A 22,168-nucleotide genomic window follows, 5' to 3' on the forward strand; every position below is an offset into this window, starting at 1 on the left:
TCTTGAAGCATTTTAGCTTGTAAATCTCTCCGTTATCAGCTGTAATCTGCAGTTCACTTCCCAGGCCCTTTGCTAAAGGGTTTCCTGTTTTGATTTAGATAACAAAAATCAAGCCCTTCGAATCTGATTCAAAGCCCAAAAAGAACTTTTAGAGCATGCAGAGCAGCCCTGCTGAGTAACCCAAATTAATTTTCAGAAGGAGCGGGTGTGGTTGAGAGAAAGTTCAAGGTGAGACGAGGAAGAAAGGAGGCGAGTGGGGCTTTTAGAGGCTGACAGAGGATCAACTCGAGGGACTGTTGAAGCTGGAGCTCATTTCAAGGCTGACCATTAAGAGAGCGCACGACAGCACTGGCCAGACTTATTACCACCGTTATGTTTGTCCCGTGTGTGCAGAGGGATGGCTTTCTCTTCATAACAGCACACTCACACACACTCACACACACACACACACACACACACAGGCAGAGTGCAGGCAAGCAAGCAAGCGAGCAAACACACACAGAGCACACATCCTCCCACTCTCTTACAAAATGATCCCATCCAGTGACACACAGATACAAACATATGTGAACCTTTTGTATGAGCAAGAGAATAACAAATGAGCTCACAGTGTTTGTTGACAGGATGCAATGCAGATTCAAAGAGTTTGTTTTCTTGGATCAGCACAGAGCAGTGCGCACACATTCATACACACATAATTTAACCCATCTCAGAGTCTTGAAGAAGGGCACAGTAGCGATATACAAGCCAATAAATAACTTTTTGTGCGTCCAGCAACGAAAGCTCCTTCCAGCCTTCCAACACACACTGTGGTAAAATCTGGAGGCCAAAGTGGAGATTCTGCTTGGCAGCTTCCGCACCTCCTGGCTCCATTGGAGCCCGTAAATTAGTTATTGTAATGAAAGTTCCTACTGCCTCTGGTGAACTGTGTTTTCCATACGCAGCTCAGCTTCAGGTGCTGTGAGGGTTAGCAGCACAGGTAGCATTGCCATTCAAGGGCAGGGATCTGGCGGATCCCAGTCATAGTCGTCCAGAGAGGGATGGACCAAACCTGAACTCGTGGCCCACCGTCGGCTTCATCCCCTCTTATTTTCATCTCCATTTAAGCTCATTTAATGTCACCTTGCGTATTAATAATATAAATATGCCTACAGATAAGGCTATGTCCTGACTTATTAAGAAGGGGCCGTTTTCCCACATTTGAAACTGAGCTGCAGTGAAAAGACGCAGTTTTTCAAGCTTACTATTCTGTTGATTATTTCTGTGCAGTGGCACCAAATCTCAATTATTATTGTTATTTTGACATTTCTTGTCTGAATTTGAGGATGTAAGACAGACAAAATTTTTGAATTTCCATCCACCAAACTAATTTGCACAATGTGACCAACATTGCCTGACTGCTGTAAGAGCTTGGTTCACCCAATATTTCCTCATTCTTAACCTGAAAGGGCCAATCAATGATTTAAGCAGTTAATTGCCACAAACACTTGATTAAAAAAAAGATAACCCAAACCCTAGGCAATAAAGTGTTGCCTTTCTTTTAAAGGCTAAAATTCTAGAAAAGTCAAACATTTGTTGGTTCCATCTTCTCAAATGTTTAATTCATCCTTTTCTTTGCTGTATAATAAACAGCGTTAGTTAGTCAAAACAAGACATTTAAAGACCTTGCCCTTAGGTTTTCTGAAAGCCGATGGACATTTTGATATTTTTATAGACAAACAACTAATTAATTAGGAAGGCATTCAGCAGATTCATAAATAATAATAAACAAAATAAAAATAAGCCAAGTTATAGGCATCCTCACCCATCCAGTGGCACTTGACTGTGAATATGGATTTGGCTTTATGTGCTCAGGTTCCAAGTTGCATCTGGTGAATGGGATTTGATTTGCGGTGCTCACAGTGTTGAAATATTACACTTAAAAAATTTAGCAACGGCATCTCTTTCCAGTGAAAGCGTCTGCTGGCGGGATAATCCAAAGACCTCACAGTCTCTTTGAGAGAAGTAGTGGATGAATGGACTGCTGCTAGATATTTTAAATGTTTTGGGGGTGTTTTTTTTTTTTTTTTGCAAGATAGCAGCACAACCAAAAATCCTCTCAAGTCTATGTGAAGGGTATAATTTGCCTAAACTAATATAGCAAACCCTGACAAATAAAACCAAAGATAGGATGTGGTCTATATTTTGTACGTGTGTGTATGTTTTGGGTGGACGGACCTTTAACTGACCTGCTGCCTCAGTAGAGCTCTGATAAGGTCGGTCGTGAGCACAAATTCAGAAAATAGGCACATCTTTTCTCAGGATGAATCTAGAAGCTATGCTCGTAGCAGAGTTTAAAAAAACTTTACTTGAGCGTCTTGACATCTGATTGGAAATAAATTCAATCAGCGCTCATTGTATGTTTTTGTAGTGTTCACAGGATCACTCATGTTTAAGTGGAAAGATCATTTCTTAATCATGTATAGATCCCAAATTGCTACTTACGCCCTTCTCTTTTTCTGCATCCCAACCTGCCACGCACATGCCCATATACCAGGATACACATATCCACACACACAGGTTCATACAACCATGCGCATGGCAACAATTAAAGGCTCATTTGACAGCTGTGATTAGCACTCTTTGAGCGGAATTGATCTGCAGCCTGCGGTGAGTGAGATCTAACCCTGTCATGTGCTCTGCTTTCAGGGTCCAGCTGGCTTAAAGGGTGGAGAAGGGCCTCAGGGTCCACCCGGCCCCATCGTAAGTACCCTGTTGCTATGGTTACCTCATCTCTCCTGCCACAGTGCTTGCAGTGAAAAAGTGACTTGTGCTTTTTGAAAACGGAGTTGCACATGCTCTGCTCTGCTCTCCTGTGATTCAGCTGCACGTGCAATGTAAACTGTAGCGTAGAGGTGGCAAAGCAGAGCACGGTGCCCCCCCACAAAATAACATCTTTACTCATTTTCAGTTGAGATCTCATATCTCATGGACATTATAATGCCTTAAGCACTCACAGGCAATATAAGAACATCTGTGATCACACATCTCACCTCTCATTCTGATGTTTCTTTTCATGATGCCGTGCAGACGATAAAGATTTTAGTTTCATAGTGATGAACTTGCAGCCGTTTAAACTCAGTGGCGTGCGAATGTGTGTGCTATAGGTTGATGAAATATGTAATATGCCGCTTGAGTTTTTACGCCAGCTAAGACGTATTCTGTGGAATAAAATAAAAAAGGAACGTCCCCAACAACATCACCTTGAAGCATGAGCTAATCACAGTTTAACTGCCTAATTGAACAACAACTCGTTTCATCCCAGTTAGTTGATGTTTTCTGCTCATATTTAGTTGTTACTATAGCAACTGCTGGTGGGACAGATGGCGGAAGGTAGTGTGTTATTGTCAGCCTTTATTATTTTTGTATGAGCACTACTTTTAGAGAAACTTTTCACTTAGTTGATAGAACGCTTGGGATTTTTCTTCTCTGTAGTTAAAGGTACTTGTATCGCATCTTCTGCTTCACTGATTAACTCCAGCTCAGACTGATGGCAACCCTTTTAGATGCTTTAGCTGCATTCATACATAGTGCGATGTCACATCTGACTCACTTTAACATAGTTTAGGACACTGAAAAGGCTGAGGGGTGGCAGGGTAATCCATAAATAAGTGGGGCACTTTTTTCCTGCCTTTGTCTCTCAACCCAGCCTCACGAGCTCTGGCAGTGAATCTGTACAGAAAGCTGACTGACAGGCAGCTTTGAACTGTCTGACATTTTGTTCAAGCGTTAACGCAGGCTCCCGATAATTGCCCCTGCTCACCAGTGACAGAGCATCACCAGATTAGATGACAGCGGATATGCAGAGCACGGATGAAAAGATGATGAAAGTGAAAAGAGGGGCTTTCTCTGAAAGAATGCAACCCTTTCCACTGCGAAATGAGATAGTTTTCTTAAATTGGCTTGAAACCGAGCCATTGGCTGAAAACATGTGATAGACTGTTTTGGTGGGGTTTTAGAAAAACTCTTAAAAAAAAAAAAAAAAAAGCCAATGCACAGTGCCCACGCACACAAGAGATCTGATATTTTCCTCCATCGATTTCCTGCCAGATATTGAGCTGCTGTTGTGCTGTGAGAAAGTCTGTGAGCGCTGGGTGTGCGCCGCAGCTTCGAAGTCTTTTCAGGGGGTTGTGTATATGTGTTTGAAGAGAAAGAGAAAAAAAAAGCAACAGAACAGAAAAGATGACTGAGAAAAGTTAAGTGGCGGACTTTGTGTGTCTGCATGTTTTGTGTTGCAGTTTTTGTTTTCTAGCCACAGAATCACATATGTTGGAGAAGAGGAACTGGGTGAATTAAGGAGGTTAGAAACAGAAAAGAAACGTGTGTGTGTGTGTGTCCGTGTCTGTCCTGGGGAGCAGGTTGGCAAGCTGGGCTTGACAGTTTGGAGCTTGAGGTGTGTGTGTGTTGTCTGTTGTGTGTCACCAGGAATGTCTGCCTGTCATGAAATGGGCCAGGCACATGAGTGCCAGGTGGCAGCTCTGTGTGTGTGTGTATGTGTGTGAGAGAGAGAAATTCAGGGTGACTCTCTGGCCTGGTAGGATGATGTCATAATGACATGCTGATCAAAAATGTAGTCACATTTTATGTGACCTAAGCTATCGGGATGGATGTGAGCAGCCACCTGGGCAGAGAGAAGAGCCGGGTAATAAGACGTGCTAATGTGGGGGAAAAAATGGCGAGACCTTCCACGAGGCCTTGGCAGAGGAAAGCAGCTGAATCATATTAGCTAGATAAGAGTTTACTCATCAGCAGTTTTCATTCGAGTAATGCGGTGATGCTGGCAACTACTGTCTGATTTTATTTCTCTGAAATCATGGTTTTCATTATTGCTGTTGCAGCTTCTTGGATTTAATCGAAACTTCTGCAAGAAAAAAAATGTTTGTAAGCAGATCAAATATTTTTCTAAATCTGGGTGTTCTGTAGAAATTGCAAATAAAAAAACCTAACTGAAGGCAATGAAACCTATTTATTCAGTTGTGCTTGTGCCTTAAACATAACTGACAATTTAGAGGCTGTAGTCTCTGGAAAAGCTTTTTTCTTGAAAAGGTTCTTAATTAATGCAGCCTCGCTAATGAATTCGAACGTTTCATGGTTCATTTTAGACCAAGCACACTTCCCGTGGCTTTCATCTGCTCCACACTGTTCGCCCTCTGCAGGAAAATTGACTTTTAAAGTTAGCTGCCGCGTAATGCTGCAGTGAGTGATAGGTCTTTGTTCTTTGGTGACAGGGTTCTCCTGGAGAGAGAGGTGCTGCTGGCCCTGGAGGTCCAATTGGTCTGACAGGACGCAACGGCCCCCAAGGACCACCAGGCCCAGCCGGAGAAAAGGGAGCACCCGTGAGTTTTTCTTTGCAACACCCACTCAGTCAAACACTTCTTTCATTCTGCATGCACTGTGAAGTTCAGGACAGCGACGATTTGACTGCCAATTATGTGACACTGCTTTATTTTATTTTTGTGGCATGTTTAGGGGGAGAAAGGTCCCATGGGCCCTGCTGGCCGTGATGGTATTCAAGGTCCTGTTGGTCTCCCTGGTCCAGCTGGTCCTCAGGGTCCCCCCGGAGAGGACGGTGACAAGGTGAAACAAAATTGCATTGACTAAAATACTAGAAATTACAAGTGAATTGAGAGAAGGGGACATCTTTCACGACGGGGGCAGATACAAAGATAAGAAACAGATGTAGACTTTTTATTCTCTTTACAAAAATAAAATAAAACCCTGCTAATATCAAAGAAGAGATAACCTGTCTACCACTGGCAGCGTCTGATCACAGATGTAAGGGTGCATATCTCTTTATTTCTATCTTGTTAGTTAGTTTCAAAGAAACTATATTTGGCACACTAAGGTGATTTCAGAGAAGCATCTCTTTTAATCCTATATAATTATATATATATATATATTAAGACAAGCAGTATATATAGAACATTTTCACTTGTACAGCTTTCTGTATCAGTGAAAAAATTTCCTGCCTTTGCTATGTGCAGCCATTAGACATTCACAGTGAACGGCGGAAAAAGGGAGCGAACCCTTGGATTTAGTAACTCCGGTTGCAGATCAGATCTGCTTAAAGTCTAGGAAGAAGTCTTTCTGTAGATCTTCTTCAGCTTTTGCTTTTGAGATGTCGGCTATTGAGCACTGCCTGCAGCAGGTGTGTCCTCTTTATCTGAGGTCATCCTGTTGTAGATTTGCTTTCAAGTTTAGTGTTGCTGGTCTGCAGTCACCCTCTATTGTGCTTCAGCGGGTGGACAGCCACCCTGATGATATCCTGTCAGACAGCTTGACACACTTGAGAATGAACTTTTCCATCAATAATGGCGACCTGCCCAGTCCCAGAGGTAGCCAAGGTATAAATCACTATGTACCGTATACTGTACTTCCATGCTGGGAAAAAAATGCCCTTTTACGCCACACTTGGTGCTGCATGCTCTTTACAAAAAAAAAAAAAACATTGCTTGAAAACATTCACTCATCGACTTGTGAATATATATGCTAACCAGCTCCAGTAATTCCTTTAAGCCTTAAGCGTTTACTGGACTTCTTCTTTATTGCAATCATCACTCTGCTTTAAGTCTTTGTTGTTGTCTTAGCTTGACACCCCCTTCTTGGGAGAGTAGCCAGAAAACTAAATCATCTATATTTATAGAAACTTTGTGTGACTGTGGACTGAATATCTAACCTCTTTCAGATTGTAAACCTTTCAACTTTACAGAAGTATTCTGAGACTTCACTTCTCTTTTTTTTTTAAGTTTCTTGTGAATGTTTGAGAGGGTTTGTAAGTCAGAGCGCCTCCAACCCCCAACTCCAGCCTGCTTTTTGCTGATATTTGGCCACCCCTGTCTCCAAATAGCTTTTGTGGCTGTCATTAACCAAAGGGTTCTCAAACTGTCTCCACCCAACACAGTGAATGTTTGAATGATTTAATACGGGCAAGCACAGTAATATCCCTGTAGATAGGAAACCAGCTATGCACTTAGTGAGGCATTAGTCACCACAGCTTGTCCACCCCCGGATAACTCACATCTACAGTTGATACACAAAGTTCTGCATCTTTAGATTTGTAATCATCACACCTCTCCGATCACAGTCACATCCTCCATCGCGCCACTTCGTCAATCACAGTGCCGATGAGGTTAGAGAGAAAGCCAATCAATTAATTGCAAACACTTGCCAGGACTCTTTGTGGGCCAATCAAATTAGAGTCTCTCTGGGAATACTTACTGCCTAGTCATGGTAAAGGTGACGCTTTAAGATATTGGACTTTGACTAAACATGGGAGCCAAGAGCCTTTTAAGATTGAGAGCAGGGATGTGAGCTCTGTTGTTTGTATTGCACCACAGGGAGAAGTTGGTGGACCCGGACAGAAGGGAAGCAAAGGAGATAAGGGTGAACTTGTGAGTCATGGTTTTCTCTCTTAATTATTTTTTATGTAACGTTTTTTCAATGTAAGACACTGACTTTTGAATCCAAATCCTTGGTAAACAAATAATGAGCATGAATCTTAGGTACTGAATTCTCTAGTGGACTGAATAATTTGAATAAACATAGGTTAGTAGGCAATCTTAGGTTACCTTGCCCTAAACAGTCTGCAGGATGTAAGAAATTAACTGAATTGGTGTTGTGTTTTCTAAATCATTGCTTGGTTTCTAATGAAAATACCACAGAGTTCATACATTTTTGACTGACTTAGCCTCTAGTCACAAACTGTAAATATTGAAATCTATTTTTCTCCTGTCCTTCAGTTAGACAGCCTGTCAGAGGATGAACAGATATATTGTCAGGTCTGTGCTTTGTCAGACTGCAGAGCTCATTCTTCATTGTGTTTTCAGGGTCCACCGGGTCCGAGTGGTCTCCAGGGTGTGGTTGGAGCGCCTGGCCCAGCTGTGAGTATCACTTTCTCCATCACTGCCATCTGATGTAGACTTTTTCCCTGATGAAATATTATCATGCCCTTTTTACAAAAGAATGCCTTTTTCAGAAATAAAACATGAAATGAAAAGAGGTGCCCCTACTTGGAAAGCAGTGCACATCAATGTCCTTTCCAAATGCCAATGTCAAGGCATTCTCTAACCTTTATTGGGCCAATAGTGATATTTTTTTAGTCTCACTTCCTTTGTGTCAGATGCTGTCAAAATGTAATTGTTATTTCTTTAATTTTAGCCCCAGGCATGTTATTAGTCATGACAATGAAACTGCAAATGAAGTTTGAAATATTTACTCAACTTCAAGGCTTCATGAAGTCAGATAAGGTGGAGATGATTGTAAGCATGAAATGTACCAAAAGCTTGTGGAGACTTACCCATCCGACAGTCTTATGACGCAATGACACAATCATCTCTCTTTTGGCCAAACTAGACTCTGCATTGTGTCGCGTCTGCAGGTTTTTATTCATGGCGATGGCGTGACAGCCAGTTAAGTGACCTGTTAGGGTGTTAAGATAGACCAGGAAAACTGCACACTCTGCTCTTATTGGTGCATAGTTGGTGCATAGTTGGAGACCCCTGTTGTAATAAAGCAACTTTATTTATATATATATATAAAAAAAAAGCGATGTTTTATTCGTCAGATGGGTAGACATTAAGAACCGTTCTAGCCAGGTCAGAGATACATTATGCAAGCAGTATTGCTTTTTTTTATTGTTACCTCTGCTGTCCAAAAATCCTTGGCTACATTCCTTACTCATTTAAAAAATCCCCTGCTCCAACATTGCACCAATTCCATCTTAAGCTTTTCCTTGAGTAGAGAAGAATGAGTAATGTAACATAATAATATAATTAATTCCAATGCAGTAAAAAGTATTGATTGTCTTCTTTTTTTTAATTGCTTTGCCATATATGTATGTATATATATATATATATATATATTTTTTTTTTTTTTTTTTTTTTTTTACATAGGATTAAATCCACCTTTTCCAAAACAATGGCAATGGCACCCAAACCTGCCAATCATTTTAAAGTATTACCTCACATGGCACCAGACCGCGCTGAAAAGACCACGTTGTACGATACAGAGCGTCATCTACTCATCCATCTCATTAACACAACGGGATAAGCCCTGCCTCTACAATAGCTGATGGCCTTGGGGCAACTAGCAGCTCATTGCTGTAAATTATCAGGCCTTAACAACCATTCTAGCAAAAATTCAGCATCTGCACGCCTCTGTGGGGGCTAGAGTAGACCTGGTGAGACGGATTGCCTAGAGCAGGTAGTGCACCCAAGCTGAATAACAAATTATTTAACAGTTGTTTGTCCTGGGGAGTCAGTCTGCTCATGTGTATTCATATCTTCATAACGACTCGTGCTGCATAGTTTCAACATTAGCTGCCCTCTTTTATATTTCCGCATGTCCCAGTGTTGTTAACACTTCTGGGCATATGTAGTTCAACTCTCAGTCCAGGAGAAATGTTGGTGTTTGTAGGGAAAACAAATTATCTCATTTTCTTTTTCAGCCAAGGCCTAACAAAGTTTAAAACAGCCCAGTCTCTAGTGCTTTTCTTTTCAAGATGCAGCTGTGTTGCATTGGTTAGAAAGTCTGTAGGAGGTTAGAATTGATCTTCATCTGGGTGTGGTGATTGTCATTTTCTACAAATCAAGTTGTTTTTTTTATTTAGTAACATCTAATTGTATTTAGAATCATTTCTAAACTATCACTTGGCTGGAGGAAAATTTATACCTCTGACGTAAACCGTTGTGTCCAACGTAACTTGAGGCAAACAAAACTCCTAAAATAGCCTGTTATATATTTTTTTTTCCTGGACAATTGGAAGATATATTGAGTTAGATGCTGTTCAAGTGACTCATAGATTACGCCTGCCTGGGCACATGTGTGGTGCCTCCGGGCCCGAGCATCTCTCATACCCACAGGTCTGATGGAAGTGTTAGTGCTGAATCATATCTCATCCTATTAAATCAGCTGCACTTCAGATTTCAGAGAACAGTGAGCCAGTTTTTCAAAGTATATTCCTTTTTTTAGAAATGGAACTTTTACTTTCATGACTTTCATTGCATGCTTAGCTTCACACATTGTCAGCCCATTAGATTAAGGATAAAACTTAAACTGAAACAAAATATATTGTGATATTATTTAGTACACACTTATAACTTCTTCCTTATATTTTCTTTCAACTAAGTCTGGGGCCATATGAGGTTTGGCCTCCTAATAATAAACAATGCAACATCCCACATAAAAAAGACAAAAGAACATTCCCACCATATAATTGACATTCTACGTTGTTGGACCATTTGACTGAGTTACACAAGCCAGGATTCATGTATCAGTGATAACTGGTCAGGGATGTCATCAGTCAGCCAAAATAGTGGCACGGCAGTTGTGCACAGCTCTGTTGGGGCAGTCAGGTATTTTTGTTGTTGTTGTTGAACACCTCTCTAAACCTAAGTCCACTTTGTCTCCAACACTTTCAAAGTCGTACACACGCTACCAGTAATCACCAAACACTTCCATCTAAACTCTTCTGTAGTCAGTGCCAGCACCTGAGGCTGCCAACATGTCCCAGGGCTCAGCTAGAGCTCCTCTAGCTCTTTCAACTGCTGACATGCATTTGAACTGAAAACTCCCAGTTTGTCAGCACTTCACTCTTTCCCTGTAGTCTTCCCTTTCTCTCCTCTGAAGCCCTGTGCACCCCTCACTTCACAGATGAAGTCAGCATCTTTCACATACACTGCCTACCATAACCCCGGGGGTGTACTATACTTCTTTCTGCTTCCCCAGATGAGAAGCTTTGGTAGGACGGCTGCTTCTTTCTCCAGGTGGCCTAGTAATACGGTGCACCAGTGGCTCGTGCTGGTGCCTCGACCCTTTTTCCTTTTAAATCTCTCCCACGGGTTCTCAGATCAAAAGGTTTACGGGCTGAATCTAATCTCTAAATGGTCTGAAAATCTAAATGAGTGTCACTGGCTGAGATGTGCACTATTGGCCTGTGCAGAGTTCATGGTGAGAAAAGCCCGACATGGAGGAATGTGTGGGTATAGAGAATTGATTGGTGGATGGATGAAATATGCCATAAAATGACCTTCAGAAAAGGCAGTAAGGTAATTGTCCATCCGCAACCAGTGCTAAATAGGGGCATCAACCCACACACTGACATGTGAACTTGAATATCCTCAACAACCTTGAGCATGATAAAGGGGGCAAAGAAATCCCATAAGAGAGGACAAAAAAACCCCAACATACAAGTGTTTGTTGACTTGCATTTGCTAAACCTCCAGCCAGTGAAGATAAGGATAAAGATGTTTGGGTTGTCCTCCCACAGGGCAGCGACGGTGAGGCTGGACCGAGGGGACAGCAGGGTATGTTTGGCCAGAAAGGAGATGAAGGACCCAGAGGATTCCCAGGTCTGCCGGGACCCATCGGGCTGCAGGTTAGTCGCAGTATTCATCCTCCAGATCGTCACACAAGACATGGACCATGTCGAATGCAGCGCAACAGGCACACACTGTTAAACCCAGCCAGAGAAAGAACAAGCTCCTCCATACCCCATAAACCAACATTTCATTTCTCCTCACATCATTTACATCAAAACAGCGCATAATTTATTAATGCAGCCTTGGCTCCTAATAACATTTTGTATTGTGCCTGGGCAAATAATGCTTTTCCCCCTCAAGGACTGTCCTTAGCATAGACAGTGCAAAATAAATAAATAAATAAATCCATCACCATTGCTAATATTTTGCATTTGGCATTTTGCCGCAGCGTTAATGGTGGAGAGGAGATTGCCGTCGGTTTTTCCTCTCAGTCTGCATCATTATCATGCAGTAAACTGCTCCCCTGCAGTGCTCCAAATAAGAGAGCAGCTGCTGTGGCAGCTGATATTTGATCAAATATTTTAATCAATGTATAGAATAAATGTGTTAATCTTTTACAAATATGCCTCACATTACACATATTAAAATATACATATGGTGTGCATAAATACAGTATGAGCATGCTGTATTCATTGGCTAAATGACTTAGAGAAAAGAGGCCGCACTTCTCATGCAACTCGAAAGTCCCGACGTAGTTAAAAGTTGATTCGGATATTAAAATAGACCAATCGCTCTCCTGTTATACTGCAAATATTCAGTCAAGTCACGAGGTCTCCCTGTGAACAGATCAAAGTAAATAAATAAAATTGACCTATAATTATTTTCTCCTGCCTCAGCACACATTGATCTATGGCTCTTTATCTCATATTCAATGATCGAGGTTCACTGATTCATAGATCTGTGATTTTCTCAAAAAAAAATTTTTTTTTGTTAGTTTGGGGAGCGAGGGAGGAAATAACTTCTTCCTTTTCTTCCCCTCTTTTTCTCCTTTGTCTTTTACTTTTTCTTTTCTCATAAAAAGTTGCAATAACAAACAATTAAACACAACTTTCCTCAGCTCAATACATGCACCATTTTTTAAATGCAGATTCATTACTTAGTGAGGTGTGATATGACATTTATGGTGGCTAATGTAAGAGACAGGTTGGTGCATATTGCTGTTTTACTGCCATTATGGAGGCAGTTCATTGAGGGCTCTTGTGCTGCTGCTGCCACATTTTCTGTTATAGTATCTGTGTGTCTTGCTGGCTCAGTTATCCCTTGAGGTTACAGTGATTGTTGTTCAGTAAAAGTTACAAAGCCTTGCTTTTATTTTCTGTTTACTTTAACCATACGTCAGGTTTCCACTTTCTTTCCAAATGATGTGACAATAGCACTAAAGCGTACTTTTAGAGCAATTCTCCCCCATTGTGCTGCTCCATTCATCTCTCCCTTCTTCAAGACTGTAACCGAGTGAAAGAGGAGCAAAAGGCAAGAGCATAAAAGCAAATGAGCTTGAGTTGAAGAAACTTGCTTGCCACCGAGGCAATGAATAAAGAAACAGCATACTTGAGAATATCTCAAAGTCAATTATCCAAGGACTCACTGAGGATGAAATTAGAGCAAAACCCCACTGGTCAATACGGCCAGATAACAGAGTTATTAAGTGCAATTGGCTTTTAATTGGGCGTAATGCACTCCATCTCCACTCTTTTAATTATGTTTGGCTAAGCTGCCCTTCAGTAGATGGCAGCAGCCACTGCAAGCTCAGCTATTCAATGCAATTATCTGTAGCATTAATGATTTTTGACTGTGGGGACTGAATGGCTTTGTTTTGAAAGCCCTCTGTCATTTGGGGCTGTGTTTGCTGTGGAATATAAGAGCGCTCTCTGCGAGGGTGAATGCTCTATAGTGAGGGGATTAAACGCCTACGTATCGATCTGAGTACTCCAAGTTGCCCAAAGCTTCTGTGAGACATCAGGCGAAATGCAAAGTCATGAGTACGCAATGATTGGTTTGCTCTGACATGTATGAGAGTTGCATATGTACTCGGACTGGTGAAATTTTACCCACCATACACTTCCACACTTTCCAGCCTTCCTATCCATTAGTTCATAAAGTTTACAAAGAAAGCCAACAATTCCAGCACTGATTAAGCGCCTGTCACATCCAGACTTTATACATGAAATAAGTTGATGCTTCATTTATTTTCCATTCTTTGTACCCGCATGGTTTATTACTGGGAGTAAAGTCCCTGTCAGAGAATGTTATAAATTATCTTTCTCTGCCATTGCAGGTACAGTAAATCAACAAAACAGACGGAAGCTACACATATGTGACCTCAATGATCGATACCCATGTCATTTCAGTTTTACAGTGACTTATCATTACCGCCGCTTTCCACCCACCTATTGATTATGCATGCTCCATCATTGGGGTTAAACTAACACGGCAAACAATAACTCCAATTATGCCGACAGACAATAAGCCACAATCCCGAGTGAGAGCTCCTTCATTTTCTTTGCACCTTCCCAAGTTGTATTCAAACTGTTTTAGTCAAGCTTGATTGAATCCTAGAACTGGATAATATGCACTGCCTGCACTGTCCCCTTTGTTTCCATTTTCCCGTGGACATAGATGGATCGAGCGTCCACCCAGTAATTTACACAGGCTGATTATACCCAAGCCTCCCATACCCTTTAATTACAATAAGTGTCCTGTTTGACTAATTGTGTGTTTACACTCAAAGGCTCTGCTCATATTAATGCATTCTTCATTACATTGCATTCTAAAGCCCACTATTGAATACACATCATGTGAAAGTACCTGTTAATGAGCATCGGAGATGCGTTTGTGCTCCTGTGTGTGGGTTTTCTAATGTGTCGTCTCAGGTGCTACCTCATACGGCCTCTTTTTCTTTTTCCCCTCCCCCCCTGCTCTAACAAATATTTGTCCTCTTCTCAGGGTTTGCCCGGCCCCCCTGGTGAGAAGGGAGAGAATGGAGATGTCGGACCAATGGTGAGCGCAAATCTTTGTTATTTTCCTCCGTTACTCCAATTTGCATTGTTTTCACGTACAGCCCAGTGAGGTGGGAAATTGTTCTGAAGTTTTGGCTGGTGGCGGAGTAGTCTGGCAAATCCACCAGTGACTTCACAGATGTTTCTGAAGTCTGTGGAAGATGTTTTACACATACACACACACAAAAAAAGGAAATATATAAATAAAAAATTCAGCTGGTGAAAACTTTGCATCCCCTGTATCCTGTCCCAAAGAATTTTTATTTATTTATTTGTACTGCTGCTTATTAATTTTGTTTTGTAAACTTCAACAACAACAAAAGTTCTGCCAGTGTAGCATGGAGGTGCAAATATTATGTACAGATATTGTATAGGGGTTTGATTTTCTTTTGACATACCTTCAGACCACCACTGAAGTGCGACAGACGCAGACACACAAGCCTGTATTTCTGCACGCATCTGTGTCTGACTGTGTTGCCGTCGTGTTTGCTATGCTCAGCCACGTCTGAGTATTGTGTTCTCGTCTCAGGCTTCATGTGTTGACAAGAAACACACAGTTTGTCATTCACAGACCCAGTTTCTATAACACAGCAAGTGTCGTCAAACAGCCCGTCTCTCAACAAAATCAAATCTGGACTTTCTTACTTCGGACTACTAATGCTGCTCTCCCTTGCGTAGCTGCTGTTTTTGTTTTGTTATTTTAAATCAATATAACTTCAAAAGGAAGGCATAATCAGAATATGAAAAGAGCTGCATGGTCAAACCTGTTAAAAAAAAAATACTATTACAGCTTCATTTGAATTTGTTTGTATGGCGACGTGTACCTTGGTGTAATTTGTGTTTTCCTTGACAGGGCCCACCTGGTCCTCCCGGCCCTCGAGGTCCTCAAGGTCCCAGTGGGGCCAATGTAAGTTTGATTATAGTTATTAGTTCCAAAAAGAAGAAAGAAGGAAATGAAATTGTTTATTTACTCAGAATAAAAAAAAAAAAAAAATCATATTTTCTATGATTCTTATTTCTCCGGACAATCTAATGAACTAATGCCGCTATGATCGATCCGCAGGGTGCACAAGGTCCCCCCGGTGGTATTGGTTCAATGGGAGGTGTGGGTGAGAAGGTAAGAACCTCACCTAACCTGCACAGTGATTTCACATCCACTCAGTTCACACTTCCCAGCGTTGGCAGATAAATCTTCGGATAAATTTCTTTCCTCAAAATAAGCAAAAATGATTATCTTTCTGCCTGAGGAGGAGGTTTTTAGTATCATGTAATACAAAGTTCTGGATTGTTTACCGCTGGATTGTTTCACTGTGCCATCACAGGGAGAAAACGGAGAGGCCGGAAACCCAGGACCTCCCGGAGAGCCTGGTATTGGGGTAAGTAGTCCTATCATCACTGAGAGGTGAATACAAAGGAACTGATTTATACATGCGTGGGCAATAATTAGAATTCATGGCAGCCAACAGTCTAACACTATCCAGCAGTGTGCACTTGTGTACAATTGTTCCAGTATGCAATTGTAACTGTGGGGTTTGTTCCACCTCTGAGTGTTTTACCTCTGATTACTGTTGGCTGATGCGCAGAAGTGCTCCCAACCTGAGGGCTTTTCAGCCAATAATTAGCTCAGCCGCATTTGGATATGTCCACTGTTGGTGGTGTCATGAAACTAACCTCCTGTTATGAGATGCTGAAGCCAGGATATTTCACAAGTTATAAGTTACAAAGTCCCCCAAAGCGCCGCAACAGTGTCCAACAGTTTTATTCTTTGATGTCTCCAAACAATCGTGTTAAAGGCCACAAAATTCACTTTCTAATTTAACTTCATTTTCACTGGGCATTGCATGCGTCAATATGCATAATAAAAGGCACAAAATCAAAATCAGGATTTAACATATTGTGTTTGCCTGCAAACTGCCTCTGTTTTTTTTTTTTTTTTTACTCTTCTGCGGTAATATTTAGGGCGGGAGAAAGTATTCACAGTCGGCATCCCAATGTTGAATGTCTCAGAGCAGAGTAGTGCCATCAATCCTGGCTAAGCAGGAAAAATCTGCTGTGTACACCAGAGAGACTTTACCTGAGTTATAATGCTGCTAATAATAATAAACTTTATCTATACAGCGCCTTTCATAGCATGAAATGTAGCTCAACAAGCTTTAATGGAGGAGGCACTAAATCAAGACACCAGATGCTTAAAGACAGGAGATATTAAAGCAATAAAAGACAATAAAGCAATAAAATGCTGAACAAAATAAGAGCAGAGAGCATCATGGAGAGATTAAGGGTGTGGGCCAGTCTTCCTGCCTGAGTCTGAGCCCATCAGGCTGATGTATCCTTCTGCTGCTGCACAGCAGTCTACAGTGACGGATGGCGCGGCCGTTGCATGTCACATCGAGGTCACTCTCAAAGGTGCCATGCTGGCATCAGCCAAAGAAGTGCTCAGCTCTAATAGGCCAAGCAACGGTTCAGGGCTTATAATTATATTTCAGCTGCCGCTCTGAGTCACAGCCAACACCTTAAGGTTCCATGTCTGTTATTATTCGACTCTTTGTGTAGTGCAGGATTAGGGTTTTAAAATGAAACTGTAGGAACAGATGAGCTTGGAGGTTCACTTCAGCTCTTCCAGCTACACTTTGAGCTCTTAGAGGTTTGTTGGATGCTCAAATGTTGAGACAGCAGATGTGATAATAACTCTGCTGCTGGCGTCAAAGCCGGTCTCTACAGTCCTCAGTCGTCGTGGTGACAAGCCAGATATCCGTTTCCTCCTCAGGGCCCCAGAGGAGAGACCGGAGAGAAGGGAGAAACCGGCCCACCAGGAGCTGCAGGACCCGCCGGTGCCCGCGGGCCCCCCGGAGATGACGGCCCCAAGGGTAACCCTGTACGTCGGCTCCACTGACCCGTATACACACACACACTGCTGTCTGCTGTTGTTTACACGCTGTCAAATATTTAAGTGAAGATCAGCCCCTTGAGTGTCTCAATCTGTCTGCAGGGTCCTGTTGGATTCCCAGGAGACCCCGGTCCCCCTGGTGAGCCTGGTACTGCTGTAAGTGCTCCATTAATCCCTCAATCACTTTAATATTGTTGCATCACATTTAAGGTATTATACCACCAGTAATTTTTCTTGCATGTCATTAGCTGTGACGAGAAACTATTAGCACTTTTAGAATGAAGGAAACTATAGTTATATATGTGTTATATTCCTATGTTGTGGTTAGAGTTTATTTTTTGAGTTTTATGATCTTTTGATTTGATTTGAGTTAAATCATTCCAAGTTCGTCTCATTCGTGTATTTTTATTTTAGGGTGTTGACGGTTTACCAGGTGACAAAGGAGATGATGGAGAGGCCGGTCAACCTGTAAGTCTGATCATGAAATTAAATTCTAAAAACTTGCAAAGTAGGCACATTGAAATCGTCAGCTAGTGACATTCTGCGCCGAACGCTTGGCGTTTCTTTTCATACTTTTTTTTTTAGCTTGGCACATGATAATTTGAATTAGCGACATTCTGCCAATCTTTTCATTTCAGGTTTTCGCAAAAATTTTAAATCAACGGGGGAAAAAAATGCAGGATAAGAGAAAATGAACAAACACTTTGCATTTTACTGCAAAACTTAAATGCTGAGCTACTGAAATGTGCAACGCTTGCAGTGAAACAAACGTAGAGTCTGCAGAGTCTAATAGGGTCCAGTCTGTGAAATCACTCTTTGTAAATGAGGAGATGTCTCATTATATAACAAAGCTCTTCAGTTTGTGTGAAGTGTTCTATCTATTCAACTTTAGGGCCCTCCGGGTCCATCTGGCGAGGCTGGAGTACCAGGACCTCCTGGCAAAAGGGTGAGTACACGTCCAAAATGATGTATGAGATGATACTTTTGTTCAGCTCTCAGCATTTTCTCTATATTTAAACTCACGGTGCTTTTAAAGACCCCAATATATTAACCACTGTAAGGTGGAGCGCATTTCTGACTGTATGTGCTCGTACGTATGAATTGATCTCCCAGTTCTAGGAGGGTAATGATGTCCAATAATGACATACTGAGAGCTTGACTGGCAGTAATGTGAAAGCGGTGGGACTGCTACTGCTGCTAATGTCAGGAAATTATCCTGTCATTTCATATTCTGGCACTCTGTGCCCTTTCCGTCACATCAGACTTCAGCTGAGATGATTTCATTTCACGACTGTAGCATTTTTTTCAATGCCCTCCATTTCCAGTCATAATGTTGAACAGTTTGCAATAAAGCATGGCATTAATGTAGTTTATGAAAGGTTGGCACAACATGGCGATTAAGAGCAGAGATTGATATCCAGTGAATTCATCCTGTTTGGTGCTTCAGCAGAGATGATGATGTGGAACAACATCAATAAACTTTACTGCCATATCTGCATATTAATGCATACAATGCATTTAGTACGTAGATAATGCATATCTATATGTTATTAAGGATAATAAACAGATTTTCTGCTTGGGATCATGAACATCTATGGTGAAATACATCAACTGTAGGCGTTCTACTGACAAATACACAAATAATCCTGTTTATATTCATACTTAAATGCCCATATATTTACATTTTACGTGACTTTTTATCTTAAACTACCTCATTACATATTTTATTTGTTAAGATGTTGTTATATTCTATTTACTGCTTATATTCTTATAATGATTTCACTTTAATAAAAACATGACATTCTTATGTAAGTATAAAGAGTTATAAATGCTAATATATCTAAATTGATTGCAAAGGATTAAATTTGCTTGAAACCCTTTAGAACAGAACAGATGGGAAAAAAAAAGGAAAAGTAAAAAAAATAAATAAATAAAAATAACTAAACCACTTGACCACCTACAGACTAATGAGGCATCGATACGTCGAGATGAATGCCATCTGTAATAACATAACTCACTGTTGCAGCATGAATCTTTAAACTGATATATTCTTACATTGTGTTGGCAGTCATGCTTGCAGTAAGCAGAGGATGTGAGTAATTCTTCCAGCTCTGTGAGTCAGGAATCAGCCACACGCTGACATACCCTCACCGTGGAGTGAAATGTAACTATAATAGCTTGTCGTGACCACGCTGTCTGTGTGACGATGTAGTCCTGCAGAGGAGGATTTACCTGAGATAAAAAGATTATCTGTCTCGCCTAGATTTTGTCTTACCAGCCCAAAAAAAAAAAGTTCTCTTTCAGGCATACGATAGCCTTGTTTTTCATGTGTTGAATGCAGTTTGGATTTTTAAAAAACCGCTGGTAAGCACTCTTTAGCCTCGGAATTTATATGCGGAGGGGCAGAATCCAGGTGAATGCGGCTACAGAACAAATTAGACCCCAGTTCCATGTCCATTTTAATGGACCTTGTGATATGATTTTTCATCCACTCTGCGTTAGTCTCTTTCTCAATCTCTCTTCAAAATTGACTCGGGTTTTGTGTTCATTGATGCGTGTGGCTACTCAACCACATTAGCACGCATGCACACACGGGTGCACACAAGCACACTGCATACACATACACACACACACATTCAGGTCACATCCGCTAATGCACATACGCAGTTGCCAGCGTTCCTAACCTACATTGAAGACCGGTGGCTTTTGTTTGGCCTGTTTGAATATGGTTTCTAATGGCAAATGACAGCCCGCTTACAAGGTTTTGACCAGAGGCTGTTTGGTGAAAATTCTGATGTGCTTTTAGCACAGTATGTCTGAAATGTAGAACAATTTGCTCACACTGATGTTGCGTGGCCCCGAATAACCTCCTCTTTTTAAAAATGTTCAAGGTGAGAGGTTCAGCCGGGTCAGTTTCCACCTACATGAAGCTGAAATGTTTCCATTTCAGACTAATTCCCTGTTTTGTTCCTTTTGAATTGGTTGCAAACATGAGTGTGTTGGTAACAATGACACATTTGTTGAAGTGTTTTTGCACGAACTTTTAATCGCATGCAGTTTTTCTTCTTTTTAGGGACCTGTTGGACGAGCAGGTCAAGAGGGGAGACAAGGCGAAAAGGGATCCAAGGTGAGTAATGTGATCTGTTTACATTATGCTCTTCAACTCAGAAATATTAAGGTGAAACTGTCTGAAATGTGATCCAACTAAACAAAGTTTGGATGAGTGATACTAACATTTTCTTCTTCAATTATTTACACTCTTCAAATCATTTGAGAATTTCAAGGAGTGTAATTCAGACCAAGTAAACCACTTAGCTGGCCCTCAAAGTGAAAGGTGTATAATTTATACCCATCTGATTATAGCTGTGATCTCTTCTTTGCATAACTCTGACCTTGCATAGCAGGTTAGCTGAACAGGACAAGGTATGAAATTTGCCTTCAGGCAACATAAAATCTTGAATTTTTCACTTGAGAATGAATAAAATTACATGGACCTTAACTGGGCAGGGTTTTATTTCCCCCCTTCCCACTTGTATTCCAGTAATGAATACTGAAATTGATGAAAAAATATTCTGGGCCATATTTAAGGGTAACATTTTTAATGTGAACATATTTCATCGCACCTTTATTTGCGTCTACATTTTAACTTTAAGTGTTAAGTAGTGGACTTTAGAATTTGTTAAATAGTTGGTTGTAAGACTTCTTTGTGCTTTCATTAACGGTTTCAAAATTCTCTGCCCGAAGCTGTTTTCATTTATTTTTTTTTTAAATACACATAAATGTCCAATGAAACATAAAAAAAATGCACCTGATAACAGATGTCAGGTTGATAATCTAAAGGAGACAAGACCGCCCATTCAAACAATTTTCCCCCTCCTCCGCTTAGGTGTTTTACTATCGACCATTGAGCCCAACAGACATAGCAGTTGTGCTTCTTGAGGCAAAAGGCGGTTTTGATTGCTTTGTTAAAATCCATAATATGTTTGTGTCTTTGTAAGCCGTGAAGCGATTGTTTGTCTCCGGATCAGATGGGTGGAAGGAATGCAGACAGATAACCTGACAAATGTCTGACGAATGATTGAGTCTTTGTTCTGTTCCCTGTCACTCGGCATCTTTTTGTTTCTCGTCTCTGCGAGCACACAGTCGGACAGACGCACGCACACACACACACACACACGTGAGCTTCGCGTTGTATCCACATTGAGGTAAAGGATTAGAGTTGAGTTGATGGAGATGAGACAAAGCCTGCGTGGTGATTCTTGAGTGACATCTCCAGGAACTAATTGGATGTCAGAGCAATTTAATCCCCCCCCCCCACCATCACCTCCTCTCATCCGAGGCATTGTGACATCTCTGGAACTTCAATACATGAAAACCACTGTCAGACAATAGATTAAGTTTGATCTGTGTGGATATTACAAATCCTTCAGTCCTTCCAGTCTGAGGTTTTGAGGAAAGAAAGCTTTGCCGAAGAGTGAGCAAAGTGAATCTCAGAGGTGACTTTGCTGTAATTACCAAATGTATGAAATTCCTGCTCTCATTATTATCAGACACATTTTACTTGTGCATTAACACACATGGGAGAAGGATCACAGCCTTTGTGGAGTCATGGAAAACAGTGATTGTATATATGATTTAGTTTCCTCCTGTAGGTGTTCTGTAAACCACGAAAAAGGGACTAACAATGTTTCTTTTCTGTTTTCAGGGAGAAGCTGGAGCAGAGGGGCCCGTTGGAAAAACTGGACCTGTGGGACCTCAGGGTCCTCCTGGAAAGTCTGGTCCTGAGGGTCTTCGTGGAATCCCAGGCCCTGTTGTAAGTAGACTTTGGTGGCAGTATATATATAAAGTAAACATAATTACCTGCTCAGTATTAAAAATACCATTCCAAGAATGATCTTATTATCAGTCAAATGCTGTAATTATTCTTT

General features: G+C 41.2%; 1 protein-coding gene across 2 annotated transcripts in view; it reads left to right on the forward strand.

Annotated features, from left to right (window-relative positions):
- Nucleotides 1-22,168, forward strand: part of col11a1b (collagen, type XI, alpha 1b) — a 77,241-nt gene that overhangs the window by 48,540 nt on the left and 6,533 nt on the right. For both annotated transcript variants that reach the window (XM_029524473.1, XM_029524474.1), the window contains exons 41-56: nucleotides 2,689-2,742; nucleotides 5,268-5,375; nucleotides 5,509-5,616; nucleotides 7,377-7,430; nucleotides 7,866-7,919; nucleotides 11,306-11,413; nucleotides 14,301-14,354; nucleotides 15,207-15,260; nucleotides 15,417-15,470; nucleotides 15,676-15,729; nucleotides 17,121-17,228; nucleotides 17,343-17,396; nucleotides 17,655-17,708; nucleotides 18,133-18,186; nucleotides 20,314-20,367; nucleotides 21,946-22,053. In XM_029524473.1, coding sequence (XP_029380333.1) covers nucleotides 2,689-2,742; nucleotides 5,268-5,375; nucleotides 5,509-5,616; nucleotides 7,377-7,430; nucleotides 7,866-7,919; nucleotides 11,306-11,413; nucleotides 14,301-14,354; nucleotides 15,207-15,260; nucleotides 15,417-15,470; nucleotides 15,676-15,729; nucleotides 17,121-17,228; nucleotides 17,343-17,396; nucleotides 17,655-17,708; nucleotides 18,133-18,186; nucleotides 20,314-20,367; nucleotides 21,946-22,053 — 1,134 coding nt within the window. The remainder of the gene's footprint in view (nucleotides 1-2,688; nucleotides 2,743-5,267; nucleotides 5,376-5,508; nucleotides 5,617-7,376; nucleotides 7,431-7,865; nucleotides 7,920-11,305; nucleotides 11,414-14,300; nucleotides 14,355-15,206; nucleotides 15,261-15,416; nucleotides 15,471-15,675; nucleotides 15,730-17,120; nucleotides 17,229-17,342; nucleotides 17,397-17,654; nucleotides 17,709-18,132; nucleotides 18,187-20,313; nucleotides 20,368-21,945; nucleotides 22,054-22,168) is intronic.

This window comes from Echeneis naucrates, chromosome 17, assembly GCF_900963305.1.
Source record: "Echeneis naucrates chromosome 17, fEcheNa1.1, whole genome shotgun sequence".
Taxonomy (NCBI): domain Eukaryota; kingdom Metazoa; phylum Chordata; class Actinopteri; order Carangiformes; family Echeneidae; genus Echeneis; species Echeneis naucrates.